Genomic DNA, 17,119 nt, shown 5'->3' with positions numbered 1-17,119 from the left:
TTTCTGATAGTCTCTTTTCAAAATAAATATATATAATAAATATCATCTAATTAGTTTTTTGTTAAATTATAATTGACAGATTTTATAGAATTTTCATTTATAATTGCAAAGTCAATTATCTGAACTTACAATTCAATTATTAGTACAACAGATTTTTTGAATTACAATTACAGTTATAATTATACCATAATAGTAATTAATTATCAATTATAATTGATCCCGACTGTCATAGTAAGCACACTGCTTCAGTGAGTGGTTTCATTCTATCTTTAAATAGAGAAAGACAGTGACATGTTTTGGCTTTGGAAACAAAAACTATTGATTGATTTCTGCAACTACACCGTTATATCATTGAACTTGTTAAACAGTTACTTCAATCAGAGTAGCTGTAAAGGGACCAACAAATACAATGTGTGATCCAGGGTTGGGATCAATTACATTTTTAAATTACAATTACGTATTCAGTTATTCATGTTAAATTACGTTGACTGGCATTTGTTCCAATTAATATTACAATTATTATTTCTGACCTGAAAGTCAATTGCAATTACATTCTCATTACAATCACAATTACTGAGCCTTTAATAAATAACCTATGTAAAATGTAACCTTCCTCTTGTGTTAGCTTTCTGTTAGCATCTCTTATGATAACAGGTCAGTTCTGACTCATCACCAGCTGTAAAATACACAATAAAATATGATCTATCATCTGATTTGTTTCTCATCTATTGGTTACCTTGTTATGCTTCCTTATCCATAAAAATATTGGTTTTAATATTATTGGTATGAACGTCTGAGCCTGTTTTGTGTCGGTATACCCCTCGATTTCTTTTCTTTTTTCTTTTTAAGGGTAAAATGATCATCAAGAGAACTGACAGATAAACTTTATATGAAACATATTTTAATAATTGTTAACTATGCATGTGTAATCCATAGAACTGTAACACGGTTTCCCAATTTTGCCTTTATTTAAATTGTAAATGACAGCTTTTATAGAATTTCCATGCTAATTACAATTACAAAGTCAGTTATCTGAAATCAAGTACAATTTAAGATTACGACAGAAACAGATTTTTCAATTACGGTTACAATTATAATTACATCATTATTGTAATTAATTACCAACTACAATTATAATTGACCCCAACCCTGGTTTGATCAAACAACTAGGTTTGTTTGGATTAGTTCATGAACACAACAAAATATAAAATGTACGTGTTAGAAAGGCTGAACTTTGTTTTTAAAGCTAGATGACTAACTACTGCATGTGTGTTCATGCAAATCTATCACAAATTCCTCTGTAAACTATCTGAAGTGATCTTAGTGTGTTTATAGGATTTATTATTATGGTAAACAGTTTACTTATTCGGGAAAGGGCTAGTTACTTTTTTAAGTCAAATTTGAGTTAATTTATGTGCCGAGACCTTTTGAATTCAGACTGAACAAAGGCGTTTTATTGTGAAGAGTGTGAATGGAGCTGGAAGGGTCCAATCGCCCCCGCCCCCATGTTCTACACTGTGTGGACGGTGCACAGCCTGATGATGCCAAGCACTATAGGCTTCATCACAAGCACTGATTAGTAGGGCTGGGCATTACCATGAATCAGACGATACGAGTCACGATTTGTGCATATATCGCGATGCCAATAAATACAAATTTCACTTTTACGAGTACAATTTATTTCATTTTTTCAAACTTGTGAGAACAAGTACATGGTAACTAACTACAATTCAAGTACCAATATAAAAAACAAGTGGTATGTTTATCAAACTGTCAAAATTACATTTTAAAAAGTTGAACTTTTGCTTCTACAACAGATTCTGATTCAGTTTAGTTCTTAAATTCTTTTAAAAAAAAATGCACTGAGGATTGAGGTAGTTAAACAACGTGTGATGTGGTTCACTGACATCTAGTGACATGGCGTTTACGTGCTATGCACATGTTAGCACAATTGAATGTTTTCTTTTGTTAAAAAACATAATAAAAAATAAATAAATTTTGACTTTTTTTGGGGGGATCGATACGATAATCGTGCGGTGAAATATCGCGATATATTAATTGATTTTTTTTTTTATCCTTACACCCTTAGTGGTTAGAATGAAAACATGTTTCACATGTGAGCTTCACCTCAGTGACTGCAGCTTTTGGGGATTAACCAGCTGCACAGTTTCAGGGAGGAGTTTTGCATTCCTTGTGTGTGTGTGTGTGTGTGTGTGTGTGTGTGTGTGTGTGTGTGTGTGTGTGTGTGTGTGTGAGAGAGAGAGAGAGAGAGAAAGGAGTGAGGGGCTCTCACAGCTAATTGGCACAAAGAGTAACAAAGGTGGTCTGCTTCAAAAGAAAAAGCCTGGCGAGATGCTTGTGAGTGTGAGATGGAATAGGGTGAGCACCTTCTCAGTTCTACATTTCTACGTTTACTTTACCAGGTTCTGTGGAGCTTTTTAGATACTTGGTCAGACTAAACCTTTAATAAAAATGAGTCAGGTGGAGGAGAGCATCATCACATACTTATCCCAAAGTGAAGCTGAGCCCAACTCCAGAAACTGTGAGTACCCAACAACAGCCTGAGAAGTTTGAGTTTCTAACTGTGACCAGAGGTGTAAAGACTACTGATTAATCTTACTGAAGTAGAAGTACTGGTACTTGATTGCAATTGTACTCAAGTACAAGTACAAGTAAGTCATACTCAAAATACTCAAGTACAAGTACAAGTAAGTCATACTCAAAATACTCAAGTACAAGTAAAAAGTAACTCAATTAAATAGTACTCAAAGTAAAAGTAAGTAGTTACTTTCACCTCCCACGTTTATGTTTGGTAATAAATCTTGCCATGTTTCCCTTGCGTACAGTAAACATCTAATGTATAAACTTAAAAAGGAAGACGTGAAATCTTGCGCAATTGGAACTTAATCCATTTTCCACAAAAGCATCTGTATAACATAAAAAGTTTGTCAAAATGGACGATTGTTTTTTTTTCTTTACATAAAACAACACTGATGAATGCAATTCTCATTCTCTAAGTATAGCTACATTTATGAATTCTAAAAACTCCATTTAATGCTGTTATGGCGCGGTGCATTACGTTTCATCTGGTTGGTCGGCTATGATGTGATGCTTTTCATTGTTGTCTGGTCATTTCATTTATTTTATGTTACACAATGTCTGTTGATGTTTTAAAACAAAATATATATAGTTTACTTAGTCACAGTCTGTTGTAGAAATGTAACAAATTACTTTTTTTAAAAATGTACATAAGCTAAATTACTGATTGAGAAATATACTCAAAAAATTACAGACACCCAAAAAAACAACTCAATTACAGTAATGTGAGTACTTGTAATCCATTACTTTCACCTTTGACTGTGATCCATTGTTATGGTGGAGTTTTTAATCTATCTCTGTTGTTAATATCATCTCTAATGTGTGATGTGAATGTGGCCTCAAACACTCCTTGTATTTGGTCTCGATCTGTGCTGAGAAGTGAATGTGGTGGCCTTCCTCCATAACTGGTGGGAGCAGAAGCAGGCGGGTGAATTGGATGGTTCTTCAGGAACGTCTCATGGTTCCACATGTGGGAGGAGGCCCCTGCTCTACGAGTCCTCTCCTTCCCCTGGTCCTCCTTATGTCTGCTACGTCACACTTCCTGGAGGAAGCTGCTTTGGTAACTATAAGGTATGTTGTCCTCCTTTATTGGTGTCCTCAATGATCGCCTTCAAAATAACAAAAATTAAACAGTCCATGTCCCATCAGGACATGGACCTCTAAGGTGGTATCTGGAACCTAGAAACTATGTGTATTCTGACAACAAAAGTCTTCTGGTAGTAATAGTAAACCAAACAGAGTTTACTAGTAGTAGTAGACTCTACCTAATATAGTTTACTAGTAGTACTCGTGAACCAAAAAGAGTCTACTAGTAGTTCTACTAAACCTAAAAGTGTCTACTAGTCTTACTATTAAACCAAAAAGAGACTACTAGTAAACCTAAAAGATTTTACTCGTAGAGTCTACTAGTATATGGGGTGCCAAGTGTAAAAAATTAGTATAAAAGTTTTAGCTAACACATTTTCATTATTTATCTCACTTTTCTCATATTTAGCACATTTTCCTACATTTAACACAACATTTAACCACATATATAGAGGTAAAAAAAAAGCATTAAATCTAAATCTAAATGGTATATGTTATATCCAAATGTTAAATCTATATCTAAATTTTAAATCTAAATCTAAATGTTATATGTTATATCTAAATGTTATATGTTATATCTAAATGTTATATGTTATATCTAAATGTTATGTTATGTCTAAATGTTAAAACTAAGTCTAAATATTAAATCTTATATATAAATGATAAAAGTTAAATCTAAATGTTAAATATTAAAGCTAAATGTTAAATGTTAAATCTAAATGTTAAATCTAAATGTTAAATATTAAAGCTAAATGTTAAATGTTAAATCTAAATGTTAAATCTAAATCTAAATGTTAAATCTAAATCTAAATGTTAAATCTAAATGTTTAAATCTAAATCTAAATGTTATATATCATATCTAAATGTTAAATCTAAATGTTAAATGTTAAATCTAAATGTTAAATGTTAAATCTAAATGTTAAATGTTAAATCTAAATGTTAAATGTTAAATCTAAATGTTAAATGTTAAATCTAAATGTTAAATGTTAAATCTAAATGTTAAATGTTAAATCTAAATGTTGAACTTAAATGTTTCGCACATATGCTAATTGACCCCGCCCCTTGTAACCTCAACCAATACACAAGCAGAGACACAAAACCGCTCCCACCCACCTCTTCACCGATGCTTTCCTGGGTGATATGTATGGCTGGTTCTCTCCGTGTGGCGGAAATTGAGCGCGCGGTCATGGCAGGTGGACGAGCTGCCCTTCACAGTACACTCCCAACACAACAGTGCAACACATTTAAGTTCAACATTTAGATTTAGATTTAACATTTATCATTTAGATTTAGATTTAACATTTAACATTTAGATATTATATGCAACATTTAAACATTTAGATTTAACATTTAGATTTAGATTTAACATTTAGATATAACATAACATTTAGATATAACATAACATTTAGATTTAGATTTAAATATTTAGATTTAATGCTTTTTTTACATCTATATATGTGGTTAAATGTTGTGTTAAATGTAGGAAAATGTGCAAAATATGAGAAAAGTGAGACAAATAATGAAAATGTGTTAGCTAAAACTTTTATGCTTTTATACTGTTTACACTTGGCACCCCATATACTAGTAGTACTAGTAAACCTAAACTTGTCTACTAGTAGCACTGATAAACATTTTTAAGCCTACTACTAGTACTACTAATCCTAAAAGATTTTACTAGTAGTACTCGTAAACCAAAAAGAGTCTACTAGTAGCACTAGTAAACCTAAGAGAGTCTACTAGTTGTACTACTAAACCTAAAAGTGTCTACAAGTAGTACTAGTAAACCTAAAAGGGTCTACTAGTAGTACTAGTGAACATTTTGATCTTAGTAAATAAGTGCATGTACTCTACATTTGAGTACTAGTAGGACTGAACTAGGGTTGACATCAGTGATATATATAATAGATGTAGTGTTTCCTGTTCTACAGGTGTGTGAGAGCCAGGCTGAGGCTCAGAGGGATGCAGCTCGTGTGGCTTTAATGAACACGATGGTGAACGAGCTGCCATGTCGACTCATTAACTCCCAGTTTATCACTCAGACTCTACAGCAGGCAGCCACAGAGTGTGCTGTGAGTACACGCACACACACACACACACATACATACTGGTACTACACTCCACACACATAGGCATCATCTGACCTGCTCCAGTGTCTTTGTGAAGGTTTCCACAGAAGATGCAGATGATCCAAGCACCAGCATAGGAAGCTACAATCTGCTGCTGCAGTCGTACGTGGGAAGGACCATGTTGGAATTCCAGGTATGACACAAAGACAATAATAAGTCCTCGTTCAGAGATGGAAAACATCTGTCACAACAGGGCCACAAAACTGTGATTGTATCAGATTCGAGGGCCACATAATCATCATTCATGTCATTCCTGCCGTTTTGTGAATTTTTGTTGTCCTTTTGTCTATTTTTATGGCAGTTTACGCGTTTTTTGTTGTCATTTTATGTGGTTTTGGTTACATTTTGTGTATTTCTGCTGTCGTTTTTTGCATTTTCCTTTCTTTTTTGTTTTTTCATTCTCATTTTTAGAATCATTTTGTATGTTTTTGTTGTCTTTTTGCATATTTTTATGTGTTTTTGCGCTCTTTTACGAACTTTTGTTGTCTTTTTGCGTGTTTTTGTTGTCATTTTATACTGTATGTTGTCCATTTTCTGCATTTTCCTTTAATTTTGTGTGTTTTTGTAGTGATTTCGTTATTTTATTTTATTTTTCATTTTTAGTCATTTTTTGTGCTTTTGTTGTCTTTTTGCGTATCTTTCTGTCAATTTGTGTGCTCATGTGACCCCGGGCCACCAGTTTCCTATGTCCGTTCTAACTTCTATTTATAAATAAGCCCTAACCTTTTCCCTAAATTTCTATCATACAAAACTAAAACACAGTCCAGGCTCATAAATCAACCTTTATTAAAGTTCTCACATAATCGTTTTCACCTTTCAAAATGAGTCGTTAGCACTGATGTAAAGGCTGGGAGTGAAAATAAGAAACACCTCATATTTCATTTTTTGTGTGAATAAGCGCTCGTCTGCAGACGCGGGCTATTAGTGGCAGGAAATGGGTTCATTTTCACATCTTTGACACTGCAAGGAGCGTTTCCAGGTGATATAGACACACATATATATACACACACAGACACTTGAAATGATACATAAGAAGGCTTTTTCAGCATTGTATAAACAGTTTATAAAAGTAGTCAGTGCAGGAGTGGGTGAAGCGTCCAACATGGACTTCTACTCCTTTGAGCAGCCATGTAATTAATGTTCTCATTTAGTGAAATGTGTTAAGTGGTGGACAATAACAAAGTACATTTACTTAAGTCCTTTTTTGAGTGTCTGTATTTTACTTGAGTGATATTTTTGAGGATACTTATTACTTTCACCACATTTGACAAAGACTATCTATCTAAAGATAGCCCTCACACAACTTTTTTCTCTCGTGTCAGCTCATGTTTTAGTTAGTGCTTCAGTTCTCAGATGGAAAAAAGTTTCTGTTGATTCTTGTGTGGCTCAATCCAGTTCTTCCTTACCAAAAAGAAGTACTGTATACCTAAAGTGCATTATAGTATACCGAAGTATAGTTTAAGTATATTTTGCTCTGTACACTTTTAGGTACCAAGTAAACTTACCCAATATACTAGCAGTATACTTCAAAATGTACTATTTCAATACTTTGTGGGACTAAATTGGGCATTTTTTTTAAATTTTATTTTATTTTTTTACCAAAAGCTTTATTTCATGCTGCAAGTAAAATTATAGGTATACTATACTAAAATCTAACCCACTTACCCACTTTCATTAAAATTAGCAATTTTGTTATAATACACACTGCAATATACTTTTTAACTTTATTTCACGTAAACTTGTTCACTTAACTATCCTACCAATAGACCTGTGTTTTGTTTTTTAAATAAAAAGGTAAGAATTCACAATTCACAAGAATTCATTTTATCGCTACAAAGCCATTATGGATGTGGGGAGAAAAGTATTTATTAGGCTGCAATCACTAAAATCTGCGCATTCACAAGCTGAATATACTTAAAGGTAATTGAAATATTTGCAAGTATGAAGTAAATATACTTGTACTTTAATGTATACATTTCAGTGTACTGCAAGTGTACTAAAGTGATGCACTTTTAAGTGTGTCTCTGATAAGTACATAAAATGTGAACTGAAATATACATTTGAATTTTGAGTTTAAGCACGCTGAAATAGACTTGTTTTTCGTAAGGGCTACCATAAATGTAATAAGTCATGCTCATCAGTCATTTTGTCTGCACCAAAATTAGATTTGTAAATATTTACTAAAACCATGATAAAGCTGTTTTTAAGACAGTAATGCACAACATGTGGCTCTTTATGTCTTAATTAGGGCCCGAGCACTAGAAGTGGTGCTACTCGTAACACTATATCACAAACATGATCAAAGAGTAAATAAAAAAATGAAAAGTCTCTGAGGTTGACAGAAATTTGTGATATCAAAGTGGGGTCATGACCCAAGAAAGGGAAAAGTGGTTTTAGTGTCATATTACTCCACCACAGTTTTTGAGGAACATATAATAAAATAATGTGATTTTCATGCACAAATATGCATGTTTGATGTTTCAATCAAGTCATTACTCATATTGCAGTAGAAAACGTCTTAATATTCCCCGTTTTGCTCGTTACAGGAGATGATGACAGTTTTCCAGTTGCTGCACTGGAATGGGACCCTGAAGGCTCTCAGGGAAAGACGGTGTTCTCGGCAGGTACAGCTTTTCCTTTTTTGATGAAGCATTAGGTTTTCTACTGTAACGTTCAAATTATTGGCTGCTTTCAGGGTTGGGGTCAGTTCAAATTGTCATCAAGTAATTGATCATTCATTACAATTATGATGTGATTGTAATTGTAATTGTAACTGAAAGAATCTGTTGCTTTCGTAATCATAATTGAGTTGTAACTGAGTTCAGATAATGGACTTTGTAATTGTAATTTGCATGGAAATTCTATCAAAACTGTCAATTACAATTTAATAAACTCAACCATGTTACAGTTCTATGGCTTACACCATAGACATTATATACATAGTTGCCTCATAGACTAATGCTGCCTATTGGAGCTGACGATCGGCGCGGTCGCCATCTTGGACAGGTCTCTAGTGCATACTGAGGAAGGTGTATCCCCAATTTCAATAATCATCATAACTCCCCACAGTTTTTCCTGATTTTCCACACGGTTTAGTTTGTTACAAACGGCAGAGATTTAGTTATGATTCAGGACACTGTCAACATTGAAAAAATTGTGCTTTTATGCTAAAATACTTTGTATAATGCTCTCACAAAGACATATGGTAGGCTATGACATACTGGTAAATGTATAAATGAATGAATTTGATATTTCATTAAAGAAACAAGTTTGATTGTTCATTTGAATTTATTACACACACACACGCACACAAAATGTATTATAGATTTAATAATTTCATAATAATATACTTCTATATTATATAATCTGATATAGAATTATATAATGTAATAATACATGATATAAAACAAAACAAAATTTAACGGAATAAAGTTCAACTGTATTAATCTTATTTTAGCTTTTTTTAAACGTACTTTTATCCCAATATACAAAATATGAAAGCTGATAAAATATTTGTTTTGTTTTTTTTTGTTTGATTTGTATTCAATGCACTTTGATAAGAATTACTTCATATTGTAAATTGCACTTTTTATTTGAAAAACGAAATGTGAAAAATCATAATAGATTGTGTTGTTGTTCATTTGATTCCTATTAAAAACACTTATTTATAAAATGTGAAGAAGAAAAAAAACACAGCAAGAGACAATGAGAGAGAGAGTACCACTTCCTACTGTTATACACGTAAGTAACGTTAGTTACGATGACATAATATTATAAATGGTAAAATAACCAAAAGTATACTTGTGAATGGTATTCCTTCGGCATCTGGTTTCAATACTGCGCTGGTTATTGCAATTAAAAGCTGCACAAAACACCGGCATAGTTGTTCTCTAGTGCTATCATAGAATGAGAAGACCTGTCCAATACGGCGGCGACGTTTCATGCGTTCCAGCACGTCATGAGGCGTCTATGTATATAATATGGGCTTTTACACACACGTACTGTTATTTATAATAATTATTAAAATAGGTTTCATATCAACTTTTCCCACCTCCGTTCTCTTGAGGATTATTGTACCATTATTTAAAAATAAAAATAAAAATCTAGGGTTATAACTGACAAAAAAAAAGGGTCAAACGCCCTCAACAAAAATATTAATACCAATATATTCATTGATAAGGAAGCTGAACAAGATAGCCAATAAATGAGAAACAAATTACAGGCAGATGATAGATAATATTTTTGGGTGTATTTTACAGCTGATTTAAGACATTCAGGAAGTTGGGCTTACGTCACAGATTATGTTTGTAGTAGTAAATATACGGGCGCCATCTTAAAATGTGGAAAAATAACTCATCCGCTTCCTGTTTGTCCGATGACAGAAACATATTTATATCCCGGTATAGCATACAACTATCAAGAAACGCTACCAGAAGAAGAGGCCAGGGGACGATAAAAGGCTAAGTTATCAGTGCTAGGGATATCTGAGTGTCCATGTAAAGTCCCAGCCAACACTTTGATGAACAATCCAAAACATTGGCCCAGATCTTTACAATTACCTAATAAATGAACCCTGTGAGTAACCCGCACGGTAAAAATCCTCACGCGCCAATAAACACAGTTTACTTTATATCGGAGCTACAACGGATATAAATACAACATATTGCCATCTAGAATTAAAACTAAAGCCACCAAGGTGCCCCTAAAATCCTCAATCTTCATTTCAGATCTTAACTGTTCACTTACCCGTTATGAAATGTAGAGAGCACACGTAGGAATGAGATGTTTTTTAGAACAGTTTTTAGCCATCCGTCCTATGAAGCAATTTCTTCTGTTCTTTTCTTTTGTGATGATATAAAAATATACTGTATATCTGTATTATTTTTTACATTGCACAAACAGCCAAACACATAAAAGCTCTTCGGCATGGTGAAACTTTTTCTGTTACAACGGGAGTTAATACATTAACGTTGTTTTACCCCAAACAAATATGGCGACTGGCGTTGCTAGGCAGATGCCTGACTTCCCGAATAGGTCAAAACTGAGATGCTAACAGAAAGCTAACACAAGAGGTAGGTTACGTTTTATGGGCTTATTTATTTCAGGCTTGGTAATTGTGATTCATTGATTTTGAACTTTAGTAATTGAGAATGTAATTGTAACTGACGTTCAGGGGAAAAATAATTATTGCAAATTTAATTGTAATTGGAAAAAATGCTGATCACCATAATCATAACTGAGTTGTAATTGGACATGGATAACTGAAGACATAATTGTAATTGTAAAATTTAAGTGACCCTAACCCTGGCTGCTTTCCCTTTGTTGTCCCAGAGCGTGATTTCCTATTACTCCCAACGAGGACTTGATGAGTGTATGCGCAGCAGCATGGCTCTGGATTGGCTGGGCCGGGAGCAAAGGTCGCCAGGGATTCTGGGAATGGAGCTCCAGGCAGCACGGAGGGAGCTGCTGTTGGCACGACGTAGGGGCGTTGAACTGCGCTTCCACAAGGAAAAGACAGAGATCCTCAGCCTGGCCATGAGCCAAGCTTACGTCTACCACACAGCTGAGGTCTTTGACGACCCACCACCTTCCACATCCAAAGAGGACCACCTGCCGTTAAACACACTTTACAGCCAGCACACAGACGAGCAGATGGTCTCTAGTCCATCAGCCACACAGCAAAACCACTGTCACACCTCTGGCAAACACTGGCCCTCCAGCAGCCTGTGACACAAGACGTGTGCTTTTGTTAGACTTTGAATATTCCGGACTTCCAGCCATCCTTATCTAAAGTTTCATGTGCCACTCTACAGTATAACACTTGATTCATAGTTTAACGCAGTGCTTCCCCAACCTTTTTTGAGTCATAACCCCATTTTAGGGTTGGGGTCAATTACAATTGTGATTGCGTAATTGACAATTAATTAAAATTATGCCGTAATTATGATTGTAATTGTAATTTTAAAAATCTGTTGCTGTCGTAATCATACAGTAATTCAATTGTAATGAAGTTGAAATAATTGACTTTGTAATTGTAATTGCCATGGAAATTCTATGAAATTGTCAATTATACTTTAATGCAAAACTGAGGAACCATGTTACAGTTCTATGTACAGTTCTACACATATGTAGCTAACAATTACGTTTCATATCAACCTTTCTCACATTTTACCATTTTAAAGAAAATTTGTGAATCAAGGGGTATACTGACACAAAAAAAAGGCTCAGATGTCCACACCAAAAATATTAAAATGTATATTTTCATTGATTAGGAACAATGTAACCAAAATACATACATTAGGTGATAGATATTTGTTTTTAGTGAATTTTGCAGCTGATTTAGGACCATCATAATCATAGTCCTAAATCACAAGAGATGCTAACAGAAAGCTAACACAAGAGGAAGGTTTACATCTATTAGGTTATTTATTTCAGGCTCCATGTAATTGAAATTCAGTAATTGAGAAAATAATTGTAATTGACTTTCTGAGGGTAAAAAATGATTGTAATTTAAAAAGTTGGTCACTATAATTGTAATTTAATTGTATTTGAACATGAATAATTATATATATATATACTGTATTTATTTCTTTGTCACGAGATTTAAATTTCAGGAAGTGAAAGTATAGAATACAGTTGTTTTAGATTGTGATAGTGTTTTAATTTGAAAAACAAATTATTCAATTATTTTTTTAACTATTTAATTACTACATTTTTTAATTTTTTCACTTTTTAACTATATTTATATTTGAGAAAGTGAAAATATAATAATGTTTTAGATTCTGTGATGGTGTTTTAATTTGAAGAAGAAAAATTACAAAAATACAATTTTAATCAGTATTTTTTTGTTTATTTTTAATGTTACTATACATTTCAGGTGACCCCATTTGAACTCCAGGCGACTCCACATGGGGTTATGACCCCAAGGTTGAAAAACACAGGTTTAACATCATATTTATGTTTTTAAATAAAGATTAAGAGCTGTATTTCCTTTAAACACATGAAATACAGTGTCTCACACTCTTACCATTCAACATGGGTAAGAGTTGTATCCGTTTGTACACATTATTTTATTTTTTTATTTATTTATTTATTCAGTTCATTTCCGACATGGTTGCAATCACAGAAATTCATTTTGACATTCAGAGCAGAATCATATCATTGTTTTTTTTTTGTTTTGTTTTTTTTGTCCTTTTGCATGCCGGAAAGGGCGATGGAAAAAAGCATTATGCTTATCCAGATCCGTCCCCTGATTTGAACACAGATAATTTTACATCAAACCTCGTTTCTTCCTTTGTCAAACATTCTCATCTTCTTCATAATTTCATCATTAACGTTTTTTTTTTTTGTCCTTTTTTATGTGATGCGTTCTCGTCTGCAGTCATTGTTCCTGTTGTTACTCCTCCTCACTGTCCTTTTTTTCCGTATCTCCTCGAGCTTTCTTTTCCAGTCGTTGTTTACGTTCCTCCAACTCTCCAAACGAAAAGTTCTTCTTCTTTCGGAGAACCTTCATATCCTCTGAAAGTCGCCTCAGCTTACGATCCATCAGAAAGGCACATGCACATACACATACCCACGTCATTATCAGGCCAAAGATCATGACCCCTAGCAGATAGATGTCCTCCACATCTTCCACTGTCAACTGGGAGAGACAGAGCATCTGGCTTCTCCCTCGTGCATCCATGGCATATCCACTTGGGTATGTGTCCTTTGGACACGCTGATTCGTGCTGTAGCAGTTGCCTCGTCGTGAAGATTTTGTCAATGGCGCTTAATGACCAGTTGATGAGTTCCATGTCGTTGCTGTAGAGTTCGATGAAGAGTTGACTTGAGATCTGTATGTGTGTGGAAATGTCCTCCGTGTTTTCTCCTTAAATCCTTTCAGATTTACGGATTGTTGTGTCTCTGCGTCAAGGCTATTCCAGAGGTTCATGGCTCTATACACAGTACTATGTTTGCCAACATTCGATTTGACCCTGTCCGGTCTGAACACATTATTATGTCTGAAGTCGTATGTGTTATTAAGAATAAGAATTATTACACAAATAAGCCATTGCAATTCTAACAAACAATCTAATAAACAGATGAGCTTCCGTTATCAAAAGCAGGTGTGAATATTTAGGTTTGATCTAAATCTAAGCTTCCCAAGTCTAAACAGATTGAGTTTTCCCCTGTAAACGACAAAAAAAAAGCAATACAAAATGTATATATAATTTTTTAATGTTGTGACAGTTTGTTTTTTTTTTTGTTATTTTTTTTACGAGTTTCATGCAATTATAATTATTATATATAATATATTATATAACAGCTTTAAAAAAATAAATACAACATTGTTTTATTAATAGTGTTTCATCATGTTTTTGTATTATGTACTTAGAGCTAAATTAAACAAAGTAACTCATAGGATATGCAATGTGAACATGTGACGACATTGGTCTGGTCAGACTAGCATTAACTATTTGTTTCATTCAATAAATGTATCAGTTTTTTTATTTATATTTTTCAACTGCTCCTATTTTGAAGCCTCACGTTTGAATACTTCTTTATTTACCTCTTACAAAAAAAAAAAAAATAATAATAATAACAATGTCGATTTGACTAACTTTAAAAATTTCAATTCTAGATTTTACAAAAAGGTTTTTAAAAACTCGCTTATAATATCTGTTTTGTATAATTTAAAATAACTACATTCATGTTTATGTTCTTCAGTTTTCCAGGATTTAATTCATGTGACATATGGTGAATGTACAGTTAGACTGTGATTTCACTCATCGCCTGCACTAAATCATGAATAAACACATATTCTTAAAATGTATAAAAACGGAGATATCTACTTTTCTCAATAGAACTCTTCATATATACAGTTTAATACAACAGCTAGAAAACTTATTGTACGGTTTGTCCTTTCTGGCTTCCCGTAGGGCGGTGCAACGGTCACGTGACCGTGCACTGACGCTGACGTCCTGAACGGAAACAAAACAAAGTAGAGCGGAGCAAAGACTGAGAGCTGTTACTGTGCTGTCCGTACCGTGTCAGTCACTTTAACGCGTTTAAATCCTCCGTGTATTTGTAAACAACAGCGGGGAAATTAAAAGTGAGCTGAAATGCAGCGTAAAGAACCGACAGTAGCGCGTTAGCGTAGCTTAGCATCGTCTGTATGTGTGATAAGAACGACTGCAGTGCTGTTTTCCGGCTGTGTGCCCACTGCCCAGTCTGTGTTTTTATCCTTACTTTCATTTCTTTGTGTTTATTTGAAGCACACCGGTAGATTATCACAGACGGACGCTGCTCGCTCCTCCAGCTGTTGTTGTTGTTGTCCCAAACACACCATGACTGCTCTTTTCCGTCATATGACGTGGGTTCCTCTCTGTGTCAGCTGTGTTTAACTTAGTGTGACCTGAGCTGTGTTAGCACACAAAGGAAAGGAAGAAATGGAGGCTGTGCGACCAAAGAAGAGCAAGAGCCGAGCCAGTGGGAAGTCTCAGGTGAATAATGCGAGTTAAACCTCACCTCTGTCCTCTGTTTGTGTTCACGATGACATGGAGCCCTGATACATGCCCGATCTATAGACAAATCTATATGGTTATAATCACCAAAACACTTCTAACAACTAACAATGTATCAAACATGATGTAATATATAAATCCTTCTTCTTAGACTAAGCCTGTAGTTCAGCGATGGCCAACGTTTATGACCAATCCGATAATATTACACATAGAACAAAGGATATTATCTATTTTTCTGTCTGTCGTTTTGTGTCTTTTTGTTGTAATGTTGTGTATTTTGTAGTTGTTGTTGTTTTGTGTATTTCTTTACGTGTATTTTTCTAATATTTTGTAGTCATGTTGTGTATTTTAAAATTTTTGTGTGTTTTTCTGTAGTTTTGTCTCCAATTTAAGTAATTTTGTATGTTTTTGAAATCATTTTTGTGTATTTTGCTTATTGTGTGTTTATAATATCATTTTCTGTGTTTTAGCTGTTGTTTTTTGTATTTTTGTCATTTGGTACTTGTATTTTGGCGGCCGCACAAACTGACCAAGGGCCACATGTGGCCCCCAAGCCGACTGTTGCCCATGTCAGCAGTAGTGCAACTGTAAAATGTTAAAGGTTAAAAGTAGTGAAAAAAAAATCTATATTTGTTTATCCCTAGTAGAAAGGACAATAAAACTACAACAAACCTGTATACTCTAACTCAGGGGTTCTCAACTGGTCTCACCCTGGGACCCACATTTTGCCATGATAATTAAATCGCGACCCACTTTTTTTTTTTCTTTTTTTTTTCTTTTTTTTTTTTTTTTTAGAATTCTAACAACTAAAACTAAATTTAGTTTTTCAAAAATAGCTGCTGAAAACACACACACATATATATATATATATATATATATATATATATATATATATATATAATCTTTTAAAAACATAAATCTATATATTTTCCTGTACAACATGCATTTCACAGCATGCATGTTAAAAGAAAAGTTTCTTTCAAAATAAAAGACAAGTCCAATATGGCCAACTCCTCGCAACCCACCCAGTACAGGTCCGCGACCCACTTTTGGGTTCCGACCCACCAGTTGAGAATCACTGCTCTAACTTATGTCCTATGTTTATATGTATCTATTCTTCTACAGTATCCTTCTCTTTTCATCTGTTTTTTGGACAGTGTGTTTGTTTATATCTTGATTATATTTTGGTTTACAAAGTTAATATGACAAGAGTCTTTATTTAATTCCTCCGATTTGCTTCTTTTTTTTGTAAATTGGCTAAATCCCCTTCATTTAATACATTCTTATACTGTATCGGCTATAACAATCCAAATAATTGATTAAATCAATGTTGTACCTTTCTCGTAACCAAGAACCTTTTACAGTAAAAAAAAAAAAAAAAAAAAAAAGGATATCAATGTGTGTATTGATCGTTCTGAGTCCACATGCGATAAACAACAGCCGTTTGTGGCCTCCTCTGAACTATCATGAGTTCGACAACTGTTTTTTACTTTTCATCTAAGAATGAAAAAAATAATAGTTGTTGTTTATGACATAACTAACACTCCAAAGTAATTTAATTCTACATTTTGATTAATTCAACTAAATTGGGTATTTTAAATTATTTCTTTCATGTTTACCCTTAGTAGAAAAGACACAACATGAAGGATATACATAACTTTAAAGTTAATTAATGATAATATTATTATTATTATTAGCAATGTCAAAGGCGTTGAATTTGTTAATAGAGAACAAGTAGCATGATATCAGCTATTTTAATGATAATAATTATGTCCCTTTCATAAAAAAATAAACGAGTAGGGGT

The 17,119-nt window shown here is 33.7% G+C and overlaps 2 protein-coding genes across 2 annotated transcripts in view; both read left to right on the top strand.

Annotated features, from left to right (window-relative positions):
• The first annotated feature begins 2,383 nt into the window (after positions 1-2,383).
• On the top strand, positions 2,384-11,609 carry LOC114469916 (protein limb expression 1 homolog). Its single transcript, XM_028457813.1, has 6 exons — positions 2,384-2,542; positions 3,479-3,669; positions 5,613-5,753; positions 5,848-5,943; positions 8,357-8,434; positions 11,142-11,609. The coding sequence occupies exons 1-6, from the start codon at positions 2,473-2,475 to the stop codon at positions 11,538-11,540; spliced, it is 975 nt and encodes a 324-aa protein (XP_028313614.1). The 5' UTR covers positions 2,384-2,472; the 3' UTR covers positions 11,541-11,609.
• A 3,134-nt stretch (positions 11,610-14,743) lies between these two features.
• Positions 14,744-17,119, top strand: part of epg5 (ectopic P-granules autophagy protein 5 homolog (C. elegans)) — a 57,112-nt gene continuing 54,736 nt past the window's right edge. The window contains 1 exon segment of the mRNA XM_028457809.1: positions 14,744-15,294. Coding sequence (XP_028313610.1) covers positions 15,241-15,294 — 54 coding nt within the window. The 5' untranslated portion in view covers positions 14,744-15,240.

The sequence above is a fragment of the Gouania willdenowi genome, chromosome 9 (assembly GCF_900634775.1).
Source record: "Gouania willdenowi chromosome 9, fGouWil2.1, whole genome shotgun sequence".
Classification (NCBI taxonomy): Eukaryota; Metazoa; Chordata; class Actinopteri; order Blenniiformes; family Gobiesocidae; genus Gouania; species Gouania willdenowi.
The sequence above is the reverse complement of the archived record's forward strand: the minus strand, read 5'-3'. Positions and strand labels throughout refer to the sequence as shown.

Coding starts and splice junctions, on each gene's coding strand:
- LOC114469916 (XM_028457813.1), top strand. CDS start 2,473: ATGAGTCAGGTGGAGGAGAGCATCATCACATACTTATCCCAAAGTGAA. Junction 3,670..5,612: donor GCTGCTTTGGTAACTATAAG/GTATGTTGTCCT, acceptor CCTGTTCTACAG/GTGTGTGAGAGCCAGGCTGA. Junction 8,435..11,141: donor AAAGACGGTGTTCTCGGCAG/GTACAGCTTTTC, acceptor TTGTTGTCCCAG/AGCGTGATTTCCTATTACTC.